The sequence below is a fragment of the Malus sylvestris genome, chromosome 7, assembly GCF_916048215.2.
Source record: "Malus sylvestris chromosome 7, drMalSylv7.2, whole genome shotgun sequence".
Lineage (NCBI taxonomy): Eukaryota > Viridiplantae > Streptophyta > Magnoliopsida > Rosales > Rosaceae > Malus > Malus sylvestris.
The window spans coordinates 30,898,394-30,915,142 of record NC_062266.1 but is presented as its reverse complement, the minus strand read 5'-3'; the positions used below and the strand labels follow the sequence as shown (position 1 = coordinate 30,915,142).

The 16,749-nt window shown below is 36.7% G+C and overlaps 2 protein-coding genes and 4 non-coding genes across 6 annotated transcripts; 1 reads left to right on the top strand and 5 right to left on the bottom strand.

The window, feature by feature from the left end:
- Window positions 1-341: 341 nt before the first annotated feature.
- LOC126627769 (cyclin-U4-1-like) lies at window positions 342-2,576 on the top strand. The gene is made up of 2 exons (XM_050297315.1): window positions 342-771; window positions 2,018-2,576. Exons 1-2 carry the CDS (start codon window positions 419-421, stop codon window positions 2,286-2,288), a joined length of 624 nt encoding a protein of 207 aa, XP_050153272.1. The 5' UTR covers window positions 342-418; the 3' UTR covers window positions 2,289-2,576.
- An 8,531-nt stretch (window positions 2,577-11,107) lies between these two features.
- LOC126630874 (small nucleolar RNA snoR31/Z110/Z27) lies at window positions 11,108-11,204 on the bottom strand. Its single transcript, XR_007626148.1, has one exon. It is a non-coding gene; the product is annotated as a small nucleolar RNA snoR31/Z110/Z27 (small nucleolar RNA).
- A 67-nt stretch (window positions 11,205-11,271) lies between these two features.
- LOC126630877 (small nucleolar RNA snoR31) lies at window positions 11,272-11,360 on the bottom strand. The gene has a single exon (XR_007626151.1). It is a non-coding gene; the product is annotated as a small nucleolar RNA snoR31 (small nucleolar RNA).
- Window positions 11,361-11,450: 90 nt separating this feature from the next.
- Window positions 11,451-11,549, bottom strand: LOC126630862 (small nucleolar RNA R30/Z108). The gene has a single exon (XR_007626142.1). It is a non-coding gene; the product is annotated as a small nucleolar RNA R30/Z108 (small nucleolar RNA).
- Window positions 11,550-11,678: 129 nt separating this feature from the next.
- Window positions 11,679-11,784, bottom strand: LOC126630875 (small nucleolar RNA Z107/R87). The gene has a single exon (XR_007626149.1). It is a non-coding gene; the product is annotated as a small nucleolar RNA Z107/R87 (small nucleolar RNA).
- A 2,427-nt stretch (window positions 11,785-14,211) lies between these two features.
- On the bottom strand, window positions 14,212-16,153 carry LOC126627729 (cytochrome P450 77A3-like). Its single transcript, XM_050297245.1, has one exon. It carries the CDS (start codon window positions 16,024-16,026, stop codon window positions 14,419-14,421), a length of 1,608 nt encoding a protein of 535 aa, XP_050153202.1. The 5' UTR covers window positions 16,027-16,153; the 3' UTR covers window positions 14,212-14,418.
- Window positions 16,154-16,749: the final 596 nt, after the last annotated feature.

Below are 16,749 nucleotides of genomic sequence, written 5' to 3'. Positions count from 1 at the left end.
CACAAGATGATAAATATGAGAAGATTAAAATGCCTTAATAAATATTTTGGACCCCCAAAAGAGTGAACTATTGTGGCGAATTCACCACTTAATCCCTTTATTATTTAAAAAAAATGTTTATGTTCTTCAAAGACGTAAATGTTATTACATACTTGTAATTTGATTATTTTCCTTCTATTTAATTTTTTTTTTAAATTTCATATTTTCCTTTTTCCCTAAGGATTCGGTTTTATTTTTCCTAATGGAATTACTAGTCATTGAATCTTTCTCTAAACCAAAGTTAAATAGGAAAATGTAACCCTTCATACAAGTAACACAGCAAAACATAAAACAAAATAATAACAAAAAAAAAAGGAAAGGAAAAGCCTGTATATAACCTGCAACCAACAGAAAAAAACAGAGCAAATTAAACACACCAATGGCTGATCAGCTCGAGGAGACGACGACGAGCCCAGAATCCATGCCAAGAATGATAGCCTTCATGTCCTCCGTCCTCGAGCGGGTTTCCAAGTCCAACGACCTGAACCGGAGGTTCCACCGGACCCAGAAGCTGTCGGTCTTCCACTCCCTGACCACGCCCACAATCTCAATCCACAGCTACCTCCAGAGGATCTTCAAGTACGCCGATTGCAGCCCATCTTGCTTCATCGTCGCCTACGTCTACCTCGACCGGTTCACTCAGATGCAGCCATTGCTGCCCATCGATTCCTTCAATGTCCATCGCTTGCTCATCACCAGCGTCTTGGTCTCTGCAAAGTTCATGGACGACATGTAAACTTTCTCTTTTTTTTTTTTTTTCTTTTCGATTTCTTGAATTGGGTTGTTTTCTATTACTCTGATTCTTTCAAAGATTTGATCTTTTGGGTTGGATTTAATCTGGGTTTTGTTTAGTTAATCAAATGGTTTAACTGAACTAGCTCAAGTTAATCAACGTCTGATTCTTCCTCTGTGTGGGAATGCTAATTTGTTTATTTGTTGAACTGGGTTCTGTTTACTTAATTAAATGGGTTAATTAAACTAGCTCAAATTAATCAAGTTTTGATTCTTTTTTCTTTGTGGGTAAAACTAATTTCTTTAATTCTTGAACTGGGTTTTGTTATATGGGTGTTTCAAGATTCAAGCTTTTTTTTAACCCAAAATTTGGTGAATTAATACTCTTACGATCTCTCTGTTTTTAAATAATTTTTTTTCTTCTGGATATGGTTCTTTAGGAAATTACATTTCAATATTTTAAGTAGAAAATTAAAGTGTTTTTTGGTGGAAATTAGGTAATGTTTCACGTTCAAAGTTTGTGATCACAGTCCTGCATTCTTTTCTTCTTCTTCCTCTTCTTCTTCTTCTTAATTCTGTGACATAATTTAGGAAAATGAGACAGTTCATATTAGACTTGCGCAAAACTTTTGCGGGCGCAGTGACGTTCCAAGATTGATACAGCCGACTTCATTTAATAAGATACGGCTTAATTGTTGTTGTTATTGGTAATGACGTCCCCGTTTGGAAGCAACCACCGCCGAAAAGGAGGATAGCAGTAGCCATGTGAATGCCTCCACTCTTTTACTAGACAGCCTACCTAAAGATCTGGTTGCTGTCTATGCCCTTAAAAGTCTCTAATTTTTCGGTTACGTAGTCGTTTGCTCATAGAATTACACGTGAATTAGTAATATATGACGGATTGCATGTTTTCTCTTCGCAAAGTTTACGAGAATAAACGACAGCTGGCATCATTATTGATGCTACTGACAGCTCAGTCAAAGGCCATGTGGATGTTTGTATTGATTGCCAAAAGTTAACAAAATCCACTTGTCTTTGCTTCTCATCACAGTCATATATATATATGTTGCCTTAAATTATAAGCTAATCTTTGGTCCTATATAAACTCATATAGTGGTCCAATATAACAGCAAAGATTAGCATCTCTAATTTATGGTTTTTAATTTAATTTATTACTGCAATTATTGAAAATATTTGGTTAGAAAGTGTAATTAATATTTTTTTTATCTACATCTGTTTCTTGCAGTTACTACAACAATGCATTTTATGCCAGAGTTGGAGGGATCAGCACACAAGAGATGAACCTTCTTGAGGTGGACTTCTTGTTCGGATTAGGGTTCCAAATGAACGTGACGCCGGCGACATATTACACCTACTGCTCTTACCTTCAGAGAGAAATGTTGCTGCAATCTCCTCTACAATTTGCAGATTCTCCTGTGGATTTGGCAAGACGTTTAAAGCTTTACTGCTCCTTTGATGAAGATGAATCCACCCATCAAAAGCAGCTTGCTGTTTAAGCACTTTTTGGTGTCTGAAAAGTTTGGGATCAATGTATGTGGGTTTCTTCTGTATTTGGTTTAATCCAACATATAGGTTTTTTGAAGTTTTGGGGCGTATGGGCTCAGAGCCCCATTGGAGTTCTTGGGTGTGTGTAGTTGAAAGGCCTATATGGTGTCTGCAGAAGCAACAAGTCAAAAGCTTTTCTTACTTAGAGCCCAATTCATGCTATGTGCTCGAGCTCCCTTTGCCACATATTTCCTTGTACTTTTCGACTAATTTTGATTCGATTTATAAATTTTAGAAAACGTTTAGAGAAGAGAGAAGAGATCCAGAGAGAATCTCTTCCATTAAGGTCATCGGATCAAGTGATCCGGACCTTTGAAATTTCATCCAACAGCCCACCTGTTTTGACTCCTTAAAAGCTATAATAATCTTTGGCCGTTGGATGAAATTTCAAATGCCCGGATCACTTGATCCGGTGGCCTTGGTAGATCTCTTCTCTAGAGAAGAGACACGGAGGGGACATAAAATTTGGAGACAACAGACTTGCAACCATTTTTGTGACATAAGACAACATGATCTCTTAAAATGATTTTATAATTGTTCATTGTTCATTGTTCTTGATCCATAGAAGCTCCAAAAAAGAGGATCAAGTCATCTGCACTTCCTTCCCTATACAACTCATCTACCTTCTTACCCCACCCACCACCTTGTTCCTAAATCTACTTTAGACTAGCTTTACAATACGAATGCCACAGTTTGAGGGAAGAATCCAGAACCCGGTCTATAGGCGAATAGCAACTTGTACGTGAACATATACACAAATTTCAAGCAGAACTCAAAGTGACCATAACACTGATCCTCTTACCTACATAGCCATTCTTGTAGATCCAGGTGTTGCGTGGTGGTTGTTTTGCAAGATCTTGATTTGAACAATCTAACTTACCATTTTGAATATGTATTCAATATTAACGTTATTTTTTAACAAGAGAAGACATAGTATGGACAGATAAAAAAACAAGAGGAAACAAAATGTAATCCTTTTTGAACAAGGGGTATATCTCAAGAGTCTAAGGTTATGGATGTGTTTGGCAACTTTTTTTGATAAGGCATAAAATTGCAAGCAAATAGGGCAAAGAGCTTACCGTTTGTTTCTATTAAAGTCGCGAGCTTGGCTTGTTGTAGCTTGGTCCTAAAAGGAGAACCTTGATGTTAATTACGAGCAACTTTGAGCCATCCTACCTCAAAACAACTCTGAGCCTATAGAAGAGTTCAGTCTGCAACAAGCTGGCAGAGCTTTAGCCATTGGACTAAGTAGTAACCTTTTTTTGTTCTTAACGGGAAGAAATATTTCACTTCCTACAACAAACACTATTATGTAAGAGAGATCCGATACAAATCTAAATATACAAAAAACATTGTTGATCCGAACTTGAATTATTTTTCAATTTCGAGAAGAAAAGTATCAATAGATCGATAAAAAACAATCGGTGTTATAACCCAAATAGCTACAACAAAATGTTAAGGAGAATATTTTACTGGCTACAACAAACACTATTATGTAAAAGAAGATTTAACATGAAGTATGTGAAAAATGAGTGAGTCAAATTTGAAACTTTCTTTTAGGATTGAGAAAAAAAATAGGGATAGTTTAGTTGCGGTCCCTGGTTCCTAACTGTTATAGACTTAAATCTTATGCATTTTAGGTTTTTTTTTATTGAAGTCCCTCTCCTGCCACATAAATGACATAATAATAAAAGAGATACAATAATATACTAATAAATACTCAACTGTTTTTTTGTTTTCATTTACACCAATTATTCAAAATTGCTTATGGTTATAAAATATGAGTACATGTATATAATAAAATTTGGCTAAATTTTTCATATAAAAAATGGGTACATTTATATAAAAATGTGGGTACATTTTATATACCAAATTGATACATTTAATACAAAAAAAGGGGAACGTTTTATATAACAAAAAATTGGTACATTTTATATTAAAAAAACAATGGGTGCATTTTTCATAAAAAAAAAAAATCAATGGTACATTTTAGATTTAAAATAAATAAATAGATTTTACATTAAAAAAAGGGAACTTTAATGAAAAACATCTGGTACTGTTCACTTTAACGAAAAACCACATTTTTAAACTAAAAAGTCAATCCTGGTACTATTCCCTTTACCCCTTATTTTGTCCTTATCATTAAAACTCAAAGTTTTCAAGTCCTTTTCATTAGTTTTTCTTTAAAAAAAAATGGTTACATTTTACATAAAAATGGTACTTACCAAAAAAAAAAAACATTTTGCATATAAGAAAGTGGTACATTTGTAAAGAAAAATGGGTACATTATTAAATAAATTCTGGGTAGACATAAAAGGTTAAAAATATTATGAGTACAATAAAAGTTTAAAAAATAAGGGACAAAAAGAAATTAATATATGGGTACAAATTAAATTTTAAAAGAAAATTGGTACAATTTAAAAAAAAGGTTGCAAACTAAAAATGGGTACAAAATAGAAATATGTGATAAAAAATTTAGCCATAAATATAAATATACCAAAAGAAAAAGTTTGGACACTAAATGAATATATTTAAAAATAAAATTTAATTATCTTGACATGTAAATATTTTATTTTAAAATAACTAGTGACGTTTATTAAAACCCAATGACCTTGATAAAAATTTGAAAATAAATAAGAGTTTTAATTAATGAAATAGAAAAAATAGGAAAGGAACCTAATTTCTTCAAAAAAATATCAATCGACTGAAAATTATCCGCTAAATGAAAAACATAAGCGAGAGAAGTGGCAACTCAACAAACTATGAACTACTACACGAAAATATTAAATATACCAGCAATGTTTTATATTATTTGTCAATGTCTTGTGAACATTGATTGAAAAGCTTACACACATGTATCTAGCTAGTTATAATATGCTTTATCATAGTACACACTACACACTGGCCTCTGGGGCTCATGAAGCCCTAAACTCTCACCCAATATCTCATCAGCCGTGGTTGTTTCTTCTTCAACCTCCAGCTCCACCAGCTCCACCATCTCACTAATAGAGCTAAGCCCCGTCAACGCATGTGGCTTCCGTTTCTATTAGAGATATGGTACAAATAGGTAATAAAAGTAACATTTTTGTTTATCCACAGGGTACTACATCCATCCTACCTAAACACTATCCTTTTTTTTGGTTCTTAATGGGAAGAATATTTCACTTCCTACAACACACACTATTATGTAAGAGGAAATTCGATACAAATCTTAATATACAAAAACGTCGTTGATCCAAACTTGAAGGTTTCTTTCAATTCCGAGAAGAAAAATATCAGTATATCGACCAAAAGCAATTAGTGACATAACCCAAATAGCTACAACAAAATTAGACGAAGTATATGAAAAAAGGGTTAGTCAAATGTGAAACTTTCTTTTAGTATTGTAAGACCAACTCCAATGGTGGACTAAAAACCAAATTACTCCCCAAAATTTCCCTCCAAACCCAATCCAATCCAAGGGGAAAATTTGGGCTAAATGCTAAATGCTAAACCAATGCCAGATTCCCCCCAAAATTTAGCTCAGAAATCGGAGTGGGCTCCATCGAACCGAGTGAAAAGGGGCGTTTGTGCACCAAACGCAGCCCACCCACTCGCCCAACTCGCACAACGCGCGACGCCTCAGACAGCGAGGGCCCTGCCCACGTGGGCCTGTCGGCCACGTTCTGCAGCGCCTCCAACGGCTACTTCCATCCAACGATCACGATCTACAGGCCGTTAGTTAATCCAATGGCCTAGATTCAATTTTTTTTTGTTTTTATATTTATATATTATTGAATCCAACTACTAAGATTGAATATAATCAAATTTAACGGTAAAAAAAAAAAGATATAACGGCTCAAATTTAAATCCAACGGCTAAAATAATTAAAAAAAATATTTAACTCAAAATTCACCCAAGGTTGAAAGATTGGTGAAAGTTGAAGGCTTGCTTTGTGGAAAATTTAGTGATTTTTCAATATTTATTGGAATTTAAATTTTTTTAGATTAAAGTATTCATAAAATTAATTTACAATAGTCTATAATATTTAAAAAAAATTAATTTAACAAAAAAAATAGCCTAAGTTCATTCTTTAATAACCTTAGGCTAGAACGGTTGGAGCAGAAAAGCTATTTCTAGGCTAAAAGTTAAATTTTCCGGGCTAAAATGTTTGGCTTTTAGCCCAACTATTGGAGATGGTCTAAACAGAAATATCAGTAGAAAAAAAGTGATCATTTCACAAACATAAGCCAGAGGGATGGCAACTCAACAAACTATGAACTGCCACTCGAAAATATAAATATACTAGCAATACTTATATTCTTTGTCAAAGTCTTGTGATTATTTATTGAAAAGCTTACACACATGTATATCTAGCTAGTTATAATATGGTTATCATAGTACACACTACACACTGGCCTCTGGGGCTCATGAAACCCTAAACTCTCGGCCAATATCTTATCAGCCGTGCTTGTTTCTTCCTCAACCTCCACCTCCACCACCACCTTCACCTCCTGAATTTCCATAACCACCCCCAGACCCATAGCTGCCACCATGAGCTCCACCACCCCCAGACCCATAGCCGCCGCCTTGAGCTCCACCACTCCCAGACCCGTAGCCTGACCCAGAGCCATGTCCACCCCCAGAACCAAACCCAAAACCGTACCCCCTTCCAAACCCAGTTGGCGACCTCCCGGATCCTGACCCATAACCCGATCCGCCATCCGGGGTCGTACTCCACCCCCAATTATAGCCCCAGTTCGGCCCATAGGCTGAACCGCTACCGCTGCTTGGGGTCTCCTCGTTCTTCCTTGAGGAGATTTCCCTCGAATAAGAAGCGGCAGCGATCAAAAGAAGAAGGAAGAGCGTGAAGTGAAAAATATTGAGCAGCATTTTCGGTTAGGTTGTGTGAAAGCTAGTATGTGTGAGTTAGGTTTTTTTGCATGCGGGTGAGTGGGTATTTATCATGGAGTTTGATGGATATGCACAATTGCACTTGCACTTCCATGATGACATGACCTATTCACATGTTTAACAAAAATGGTATTTTTACTATACGTAATAGAGAAGGGACCTACATGCATTGGTAGGTTTTGTTTCGATTAGAGAAATTTTTCAATGTACCGTGAATATGGTCCGGTAACCAAGTTTTATAATACAAGTGGTTGAAATTTTTATTTCAAATATCCAACCATTTGTATTATACACTTAATATACAAGCCGTTTCTCAAAACACCGAAAACTTATCGTAAAGAGATGACACGAATATAATACAAAAAATGTGATAATGTAACATTACTCTGAATTAAATAACTCGGATTCGTTAATGTGGTTCTGAGGTCGGCATATGGTATAAATATATTTTACCAAGAAAAAAGCACTAGAAGGACAGATCATTATAATTCCCACCACCGCCCATCAACTGATTATTACATGCACATGAATCACCCTCCAACTGATTCACGGAAAAGTGACGTAGTGTAGAAGACTTTCATGCCACGGGATTATTGTAAATCATATTAATCAAGCACTGTTTTGTAAAAAATATGCGTGACGATCAATTTGAAGTATTGAGTAGATATGTTTTCCTTGCAAACTAAAACAATGCGATAATAGAGAATAAAATTATTCAACACACAAAACTAACTTACTGACACATTAATTTTTAAAAGTAGCGATTTATTATATGTAAAGCTCATTTGTATTAAAAAATAGGGAATTTTAACGAAAAGCATCCGGTATTGTTCACTTTAACGAAAAATCACATTTTTACACTAAAAAGTCAATCCTGGTACTATTCACTTTACCCTTTATTTTGTCTTTATCATTAAAACTCAAAGTTTTCAAACCCCTTTCATTAGTTTTCCTTAAAAAATATTGGTCTTGCTTGATATAAATAATTAAATTAAAATGAATAACTTACGAAATTTGAGGTACTTTGAAGCGATTGGAAAAGGATTAAACATGCATGAAGAACTTCTCCCTCGTCCTCCCATTTTGATGAGAATTGAAATGGATCCTTCCATTTCAATTTGATTTTCTTGAATAATTCATCTACTATCTTCAAGTTGGTTCAAAAAATTTCATTTCTTCTTTCAGCCTATCTTGATAAACAGTTGTTTGTCCATTCTGATCCCATCCATTGTACCGAGCGAGACCATTAGATCTACAAGTGTATCAGTTTTGTGTTGCGTTGGGGACACGTGGCGACGAAAGCATGCTAATCAAACAGCACCTGCTGCAATTTTCATTTAGTTGAGAGTAGCTAAAGTTGCTTTTAGCTTCTGTTCTTGTTATGGTGATGTAGTGGCTGCCATGCCATATGTACCCTGTTTCACCTCCACCACCTAGGGTTTGAGTCATTTGGATGTTCAACTCGTCCTGATCCATTTAAACAACAATGTCTTGATCGTGATACGTGTACGTCAGATGAATGATCTTCGAGTCTTTGATGAGAATCTGAGGGTGCACGTACAGTTTCTGATAGCCAAGTCTGGTGGCCAAGTGGCTTACTTCGCACTTCACAAAAACATTTAGCATATACAGTAACACTGGACCACATTTACACTTTCTTTGGAGAATCTGGGAGAACAATATTACAGCGAATGTTACTCACAAAGTGGAAATTAGATATTGAAAGTACGAGATTTTTTATGATGCTTCGTAATATTGGGTTTTTGAACCGTTCAATTTTCGGTTCGAAATCTTACCAAAGTTAAAGATTAGGTGGTTAAAAATCCGAAATATATCATACACTACATTGGATTTTATGTCAGATATTTATACAAAGTTGTAAAAAGTGTGTTATCCGGGAGCTTGGATTTGTCTGGAATCTAGAGAGCAATGCTAGTGCCATGCACAGATATTTGCACATGGCAAGCTCGGACTAGGGTTTAGTTGGCCATATGGGTTTTAGTTACTGTGGGGACGTCCTCACTGTGACGCATTTACCAAGGACCCCAACGGGCCTAGTGATCCACATAACACAACATCAGCACGGTACAAATTTTCATTTCATACATCGCAACGTGACGTTACAATCTACTTGTATTATACGATGAGTATCTATTTCGTAACACTATTTCAATGAAAATATAAACATTTTATCCTCTTATATTACGTGAATAAATGTGAATTAGTACCACCATATGACAGGTTTCAACAAATAGACGCAAGCCTTGACAGAATCCAGCATTTGTTTTTTAATCCAGAATGGAGGTGGAGTAAAGGTATTCAAACATGAATTGGACTATTTTGTGTTTGAAAAACCTGATGGAACTTTGTACAAACCAAACACCCATATGACGAAGCCCAAAATCCATCTAACGGTCCACTATACCCCAAAATTCAATCCAAACAATCTCTCGCTATGATCTTGGCACAAGACTTTCCCAATAGATCCTTTTTTTTTTTTTGAACAAACGATATTATCAACATTACGAGAATGTGAGTTTAATCTTATAATGAGTTAGTAATAATGTGGACTTTCCTAATAGATCCTCTTTTTTTTTTTTGGACAAACGATATTATCAACATTACGAGAATATGAGCTTAATCTTACAATGATTTAGCAATAATATGGTTCAAATTCATTTAGGAGATGATATACCCACCCACCAACACTATTTCTTCACCCACTTTTTAATGATACTTATAATGACAACTCTAACCTTTTACAAAATGACTTATAAGACCATCTTTAACTATTTTATTCTTTTGTTTTTGTATTAAATTCTGAAAATAGAATGAACAAAAACATGAGCCCAGCAAGTTGTGCACATAGCACCAACCAAGTTGAAACCACCGTTTTCCTCATCTCTTATGTCAATTCCTTCCCATTCGAAATATTCATCAAACATCATAGACCCATTACAGTTGCCTTAAGAAACCTTAATTTCTTTCTTTTTCTCTCATACCCATATATAGTTGCGGCAATCCTTGTGGAACTATGCTTAGTTCATCTAATTGACGTGGTTTTGATACCCCTCTTCTACAATTAGTCCTCTACTTGAGTTGTAATTGCAAAGAGCGACTACGAGTTCGACCGAGAATGTTGCTCATCCTCATAGTCTTGATTAAATTAGAGACAGAGTTGGCTAACGACGAGAAGAGGGTTGCTTGCCATTGAGTGGGTGGTTGTGTGGTGGTGGCTAATTTTCTTTGTAAGGAATAGTTTAGGAATATCGGTTGGTGGAAAAAGAGTGTGTTTCTTTTTTACCTTTTGAGTAGGGTGGGAAATTAAGATGGGGTGGGGAAATATGATTGTGGGATGAATCTAGCAGCTTTCAATTCGTTTTTTAATAAAAATCAAACTTAAACTTCTTATTTATAAATAATAAAAAATACAACTACACGTACCATGGTATATAAGTAGCAATCCCCAACTTTTTTGTTCAGCATCGTTACACCACATTTCTTGGGTGAAACCGGAACCAAAATTGATTTTTTTGGTTTAGTTCAGTGTGGTTCAGTTTCAGTTCGATGCGGTTCAATGTAGCGTGGTTCAGTTGCAGTTCAGTTCGATATGGTTCAGTTTCGGTTGCGGTTCGATGTGGTTCGATAGTTATATAGCTTGAATCGCAATGAAATTCATTACAATTCGGTTCGTTTTGGTTTCGATTTCAAACCACTTAAAATCTAAATGCGAAGAAAATCTACAATCAAACAGAAACAAATCGGTTTTCGAAACAGTTTTAGAGTGCAGAAAACTTCGCAACATAAAAATGTTGTTAGAAAAATTAAATAATAAATAGTGGCAGCATCAAATATTGCAATAAAATTAAAATAAAAAATCATCATCAGAATGGAAAGTTGTTCTCATCCACAGCAAGATTTTCACTGTGTAGGAAGGTGTCCTAAGATTATTCCATTTTTCATCACCTGATGAATTATTATTTTCAAACCATCAAAACAATCACAAATATAAAATACAAAAAATCTAAATTAAAATCTAATTCAGATTCAGAAGTATATCAATTAACATCACTCGATAACAAATATCTCAGATCAAGTGTTGGATAATTTGACTTCTTCATCCCAATCCAACATTTCCACAACTAACTTCACAATTAAAACAAAATAAAAAGATCGAAATTTAAAAAAAAAAAAATAATAAAATGGGAAAAAGTGGAGAAATACTCAGTGGTGGCTAATAAATATTAGGTTCGATTCTGCCGGCAAGTTTCCTCAACCTTACTCAGAAGAGGGAGCTTGGTATCCTCATAGCAATCCCACCTTTTCTTTAATTTCCCACCGAAATTTTATAAAACTAAACAAAATAACTATAAAAAAAAGGAAAAACCAAATCATGAAATTTTTTTGGAGAAATAAATATTAAAATTGAGAAGAAAAGAAGAGAAGGAGAAGGCTCAGTTCAGCGGGGTTGTCGACACGCAAACATTCTCTGAAAAGAGAAGCCTACAATCCGGTCTGTTGAGCTTGAATTTCATTGGGTCATCACCGCCGATCTCCTTCTCTCTCCATCTCTTAAACTTTTTGCTACTAAAAATTAGATTTCTGCTAAAAAAAATGGCGATCGGGAGTATCCAAGCAGAGAAAAAGCAAACCCTAGATGATGAACATGAACGGAGAAGCGTTGCTGGGTTGACTGGAAAGTGGGCGTCTGCCATCGTTTTATAGAGATGGAAAGAGCTAGGGTTTTCAGGGAAACACGGGATTTCAATGGGCCGACGTGATCAACTAAAGCAGCGAACTAGGCTTTGAAAACAAATGGGCTTTCAATGGGCCACATAATTTCTTTTCGACTTTTATGTTTCGGTAATATTTGATATAGGAAGGGTTTCAAATTTGAGAGTGCTTTTTCAGGATTACGAATGATTAGTTTTAAAAATATTAATATTTTTATTAAAAGATTTTTATGCTACTTTACAAGTATTTTCAAACAAGTTCATAGTTAGTTCAGAGTTCACAATTGCTCGAAAAACTAATTTATATACCCCAATTTCTAAGACCATCTCCAATGGGAGATGGGAGAAATTCTTCGGTTCGAAAATCGAACCATGTGGCCATACAACCCACACACACAAAATCATCCATACCTCACCCCTCTGATCTTTCCAGGTTCACACGGCCCCATTTGTGTTCAAGCCCCTCTTGCACTACATAACGGGGCCCACCACCAATGGTGACCCACACCCAAGACCTTCTCCAATGGCGATGAGAAAACTTGAAAAATGAAAATTTTGCCCCCAAACCTTCTCCAATGCATATATTTTAGGGTTAATAATGTTAGTTTTCCAGTTTTTGGGGTAGGTATACAAGTCTGTTAGAAGAAATTCTTTGATACGACAAACACACACACACACAAAACACCCCTAGCCCATGGCATTGGCTACCTCAATTTTTTTACTCAAACCCAATTCCATTGTGTCGCATTCCCCTTCTCACAAGGCGAAAAGCCCACCACCAACGGTGATCGCACCTAAGACATTCTCCTGCTATTGACTAGGGTAAATTTTGGGTGGAAATGAGTCGGCTTTTGCCCATTTGCGAAGGAGAAACGCAGGCCCCGCGCGCATAATAAAGCCTTTTAAGTGAAAGAGTAATGCTAAGGAAACTAAATTTAGAAACTAAAATTGCAAATTAAATTATGTTTCACCAATAGAAGTGAGCACGTCTATCAACGATTAATTAAGAAGCTAATCATCAACATCTATATTCTTTTGTTTTTAAAATTTAATTTTTCTAACATTACTCTTAAGTGAAATCCATGTCGCGCGCGGAGCACAACCTGCAGATAATTAAAGGTCTAGATTAAGTGAAAGTTGAAATCCTACGGTCAGTAGCAAACATACTGGGGTACGATCACACGTGACAGGCCCTTGCATTCAAATTTTTCTTTGTCGTCACGTGGTCTTTTGGAGCACAACCACGATCCCTCCAATTCACAATTTTTTTCATTCTCATAATTTGAATTTTTTTAAGTGAAATTGTTTGTTAAAAAAAAGGATTATATACAAATGAGGGGATATTAAGGACACTAAAATTTCAAACTAATTTTTATAAATTATATGTCGTGGCGATTGATGTTTTACTCCTTTAAATAATAAAATAAAATAAAATAAAATAAAATAACTATCAATTAAGATTATGTGGTCTACAAAAAATAGTATTAAAAAAATATTTTTCAAGAATTAACACAAAATTGTAAACAAAAAACGAAGATAAATAAAAATTAAACAATTTATAATATAAGTCCCTTATTATTAAAAGAAAAAAATTAAGATCATCTACAATAGAAATGTCACATTATAACACTTAAAATGCAATTGATGGCTGATGTGCCAATCTGAAGTCTTATGCCAATTTTGTGTTTCTTCAACCAAATTGTCAATATTATTTTCTTATTAATGTAGAGCTTTAAATGGTTATATTTATTTTAAAAATTGTTGAAACAAAATTTTTATTGATCGAAATGGTAGTGGAACAAGAAATCTCTCACTAAACTAATAAAAAATAAATTTGAAATTGATGTCAACTTTATCTCCTAATCATTAAGACTTTAAATTCAATCAGCAAATAACTAAAAATATGTATTTTTTTCCTAACCATTGGTGATGGTCTTATAGCCAAAGTAAGTGATAGAAAACATTGTTACAACTTAAAAGTGCTCTAAATGTAACCACAAGGGGTGGCTCGGTGGTTGAGAATGAATTTCAGGTTCGTATTCCACACGGCACGTCCTAAATTCTATTACTGGCGTTGAAGAATAGCACGATTATAGCCAATAGAATGCTAAAATGCCTCTGTGAGTCTTTCTGACCCTTGAAAGTGAATTACCGTGGCGAAGCCACCAGTTGGTCATTTTAAAAAGAAAAAAAATAATGCTCTATATATATTAAGATTGTCTCTTCGCTTCTAGCAAGAGAAAAAGTGTACAGAGAATTTTATTTATTATTCAGAATACAAATTCAGCTGAATCTGTTCATATCACATCCTCTTTAGTTCTTACAATACCAACTTGTACAGTTTTCTCCCGCAAGTTTAGAACATAATTAAGAATACGTTAACAGTAAACAATCCTGCGTAATAATAACAGTAAACAATTAATAAACCAAGTTGATTAATACTGGCCTTCAAGCATTAGATCTTGGTTGACGACATTGACGACCTAGGAACAATGATGGCCTTGAGAGGGTTCTTCATAATAACCGTAAATGCAAACGTCTCAGTCGGGTCCGGAGGGGAATCTGGCACTGGCAACCATTTAAAAGCGTGCACCATCCGGGCAAGCAGTAGGTTTATATGCAGAGTTCCCAACGTCCACGCCGGGCAGATCCGCCTGCCAGCTCCAAACGGCACCATCTTCACCCCTTTGGTCCCCGTCACGTCCACGTCAACCCCGTCTCCTCCCGCCATGAACCTCTCTGGTCGGAACTCACCAGGGTCCTCCCACATCTCCGGATCCTCAGTAACCCATGCAGTGTAAAACTCCACGCTCGCATCCGCGGGCACGGTGTACCCGCCGAGCTCCGTGTCCTTCACTGTTGCGTGTGACAAGACGAAGTGGCTTGGCGGGTGACGCCGGAATGTTTCCTTCACCACCGCGGAAAGGTAGCTCATTTTCTCCACGTCACTCTCAGTGATCACCTCTTCGTGCGGCTTTTGTTGATCTGTGTAAGGACTGCGATCCGTCCCTACACAATCAACGATTTCCCTGTAGAGCTTCTCTTGAATTTTTTGGTCCATCACCAAATGAAATAAAGCCCACTCCAACGCAGTAGCACTCGTATCCGTCCCAGCGTTAATGACTTCGGAGACTAGCGTTACCAGCTCCTCCTCTTCCAACCGCCTGCGGCCTCCGTCTTTTCCTCTTCCGGGCACCTCCAGCTCAAACAAGGAGTCAATATAAGCTGCGCCCTTTGGACTCACCATTATCTTTCTAACATTTTCATCCTCAACGTTATCACTTCCAAGAACAAATGCTTTTCTGTCTCTAACAAGTGGAACCAAACACTCCAACTGCCTCCTCCTCAGCTCTTTCGCCTCCCCGACCTGCCTGCGGAACAACGGAGTCAGCACTGGCAGGAAATCGGGGAGCTTCGGAGTTGTCATCATCATAACGTCTTTCAACACGCTCTCGATAGTCTTGATCTTCTCGTCGGAGATTTTCGCCCCGAAACACAAGCATATGAGGATGCTACAGGTGGTGAGCCGGCATTCGCTCATCACATGGACAATGCCGCCGTCGGACTTTAACAGCCTGTCCATGTGGGATTTGATAGCCCAGTTTCTGATCCAGCTGCACTGCCTTATCCTCGCTGGGTTGATCAACTCGGTGACGAAGTTTCTTCGCAAGGTACGCCAGAGAGGGCCGTACTCTGCGGAGTTGATGGCGCACTTTCCGACGCTGAAGAGGAGGCGGATGGGGGAGTCAGCAGGGCGGGACGCAAACTCGGGACCTCTCTGGACGAGAGCCTCGTGGATGAGGTCGGAGCTGGTGACGATTATGAGAGTCCGCTGCCCCATCTGCATGGTAAAGATTGGTCCGTACTTTGCACGTAAGTCGCGGACGACGTAGATGAAGTGCCGACGTTGAAGGATGACTTGGATTAGATTTCCCACTATTGGCCACCCCGGCGGCCCCGGCGGAAGGTTCTTACGCCCGCCTCCAGACCAGTAACGCCACCATAGCCGGAAAAACACAAGCACCAAACACACCAGAACGACGTCCATCATCACCCCCTCCATGGATAACCCTAGCTTAGATTATCAACTTCTCTCTCCGTAACCAAAATAAATTTAAAAGCAGAGAAAGAGAGAGATGATTAGGTTGATGAAGTTGCTGAGTACTTTATATAGAGAAAGTCCAGTGGCATTTGTTATTCGCGTGGACAACACATTCAAAGATTGAAACCTATGGATGTGATATATCCTAAACCTAATATACTGGATAATTTTGCTATACATCATAAAAGCATTAACTGCTGTAATATTTATGGATTCACCTACTCATCTTTTGCCACCTGCTTCCGCTCCAATGGTCAAAACTGTGTCACGTGTTCTTCTGCAATTGCTTTGTTATACTGACAAAGCAATGAATTTGATTAGCAGTGGCTGGTAAAGGGCAGAGATTTTTACAAGATACTCCGCATATAACGATTAAATTTGTAGATTTGTAAACTAAATGACATAGAAGTTGATGGTTAGATTACTACTAAAATATTGACATGCTCAATTTCTATTAGTGATATGTTCTTTAGTTTGCATTACTCTTAAGTGAAAAAATGATATAAATTTATGTATCCCTCTCTTATTTTATGATACCTAAAATACTCACAAGCATGCCGCCCCTTTGTAAAATTTGTAAGTAAAAGAAAAACGGATTCATGGTAAAATCCTTAGACCATCTCCAACCCTTGGGCTAAAAGCCAAATTTTTTAGCCCGGAAAATTTGGCTTTTAGCCCAGAAAC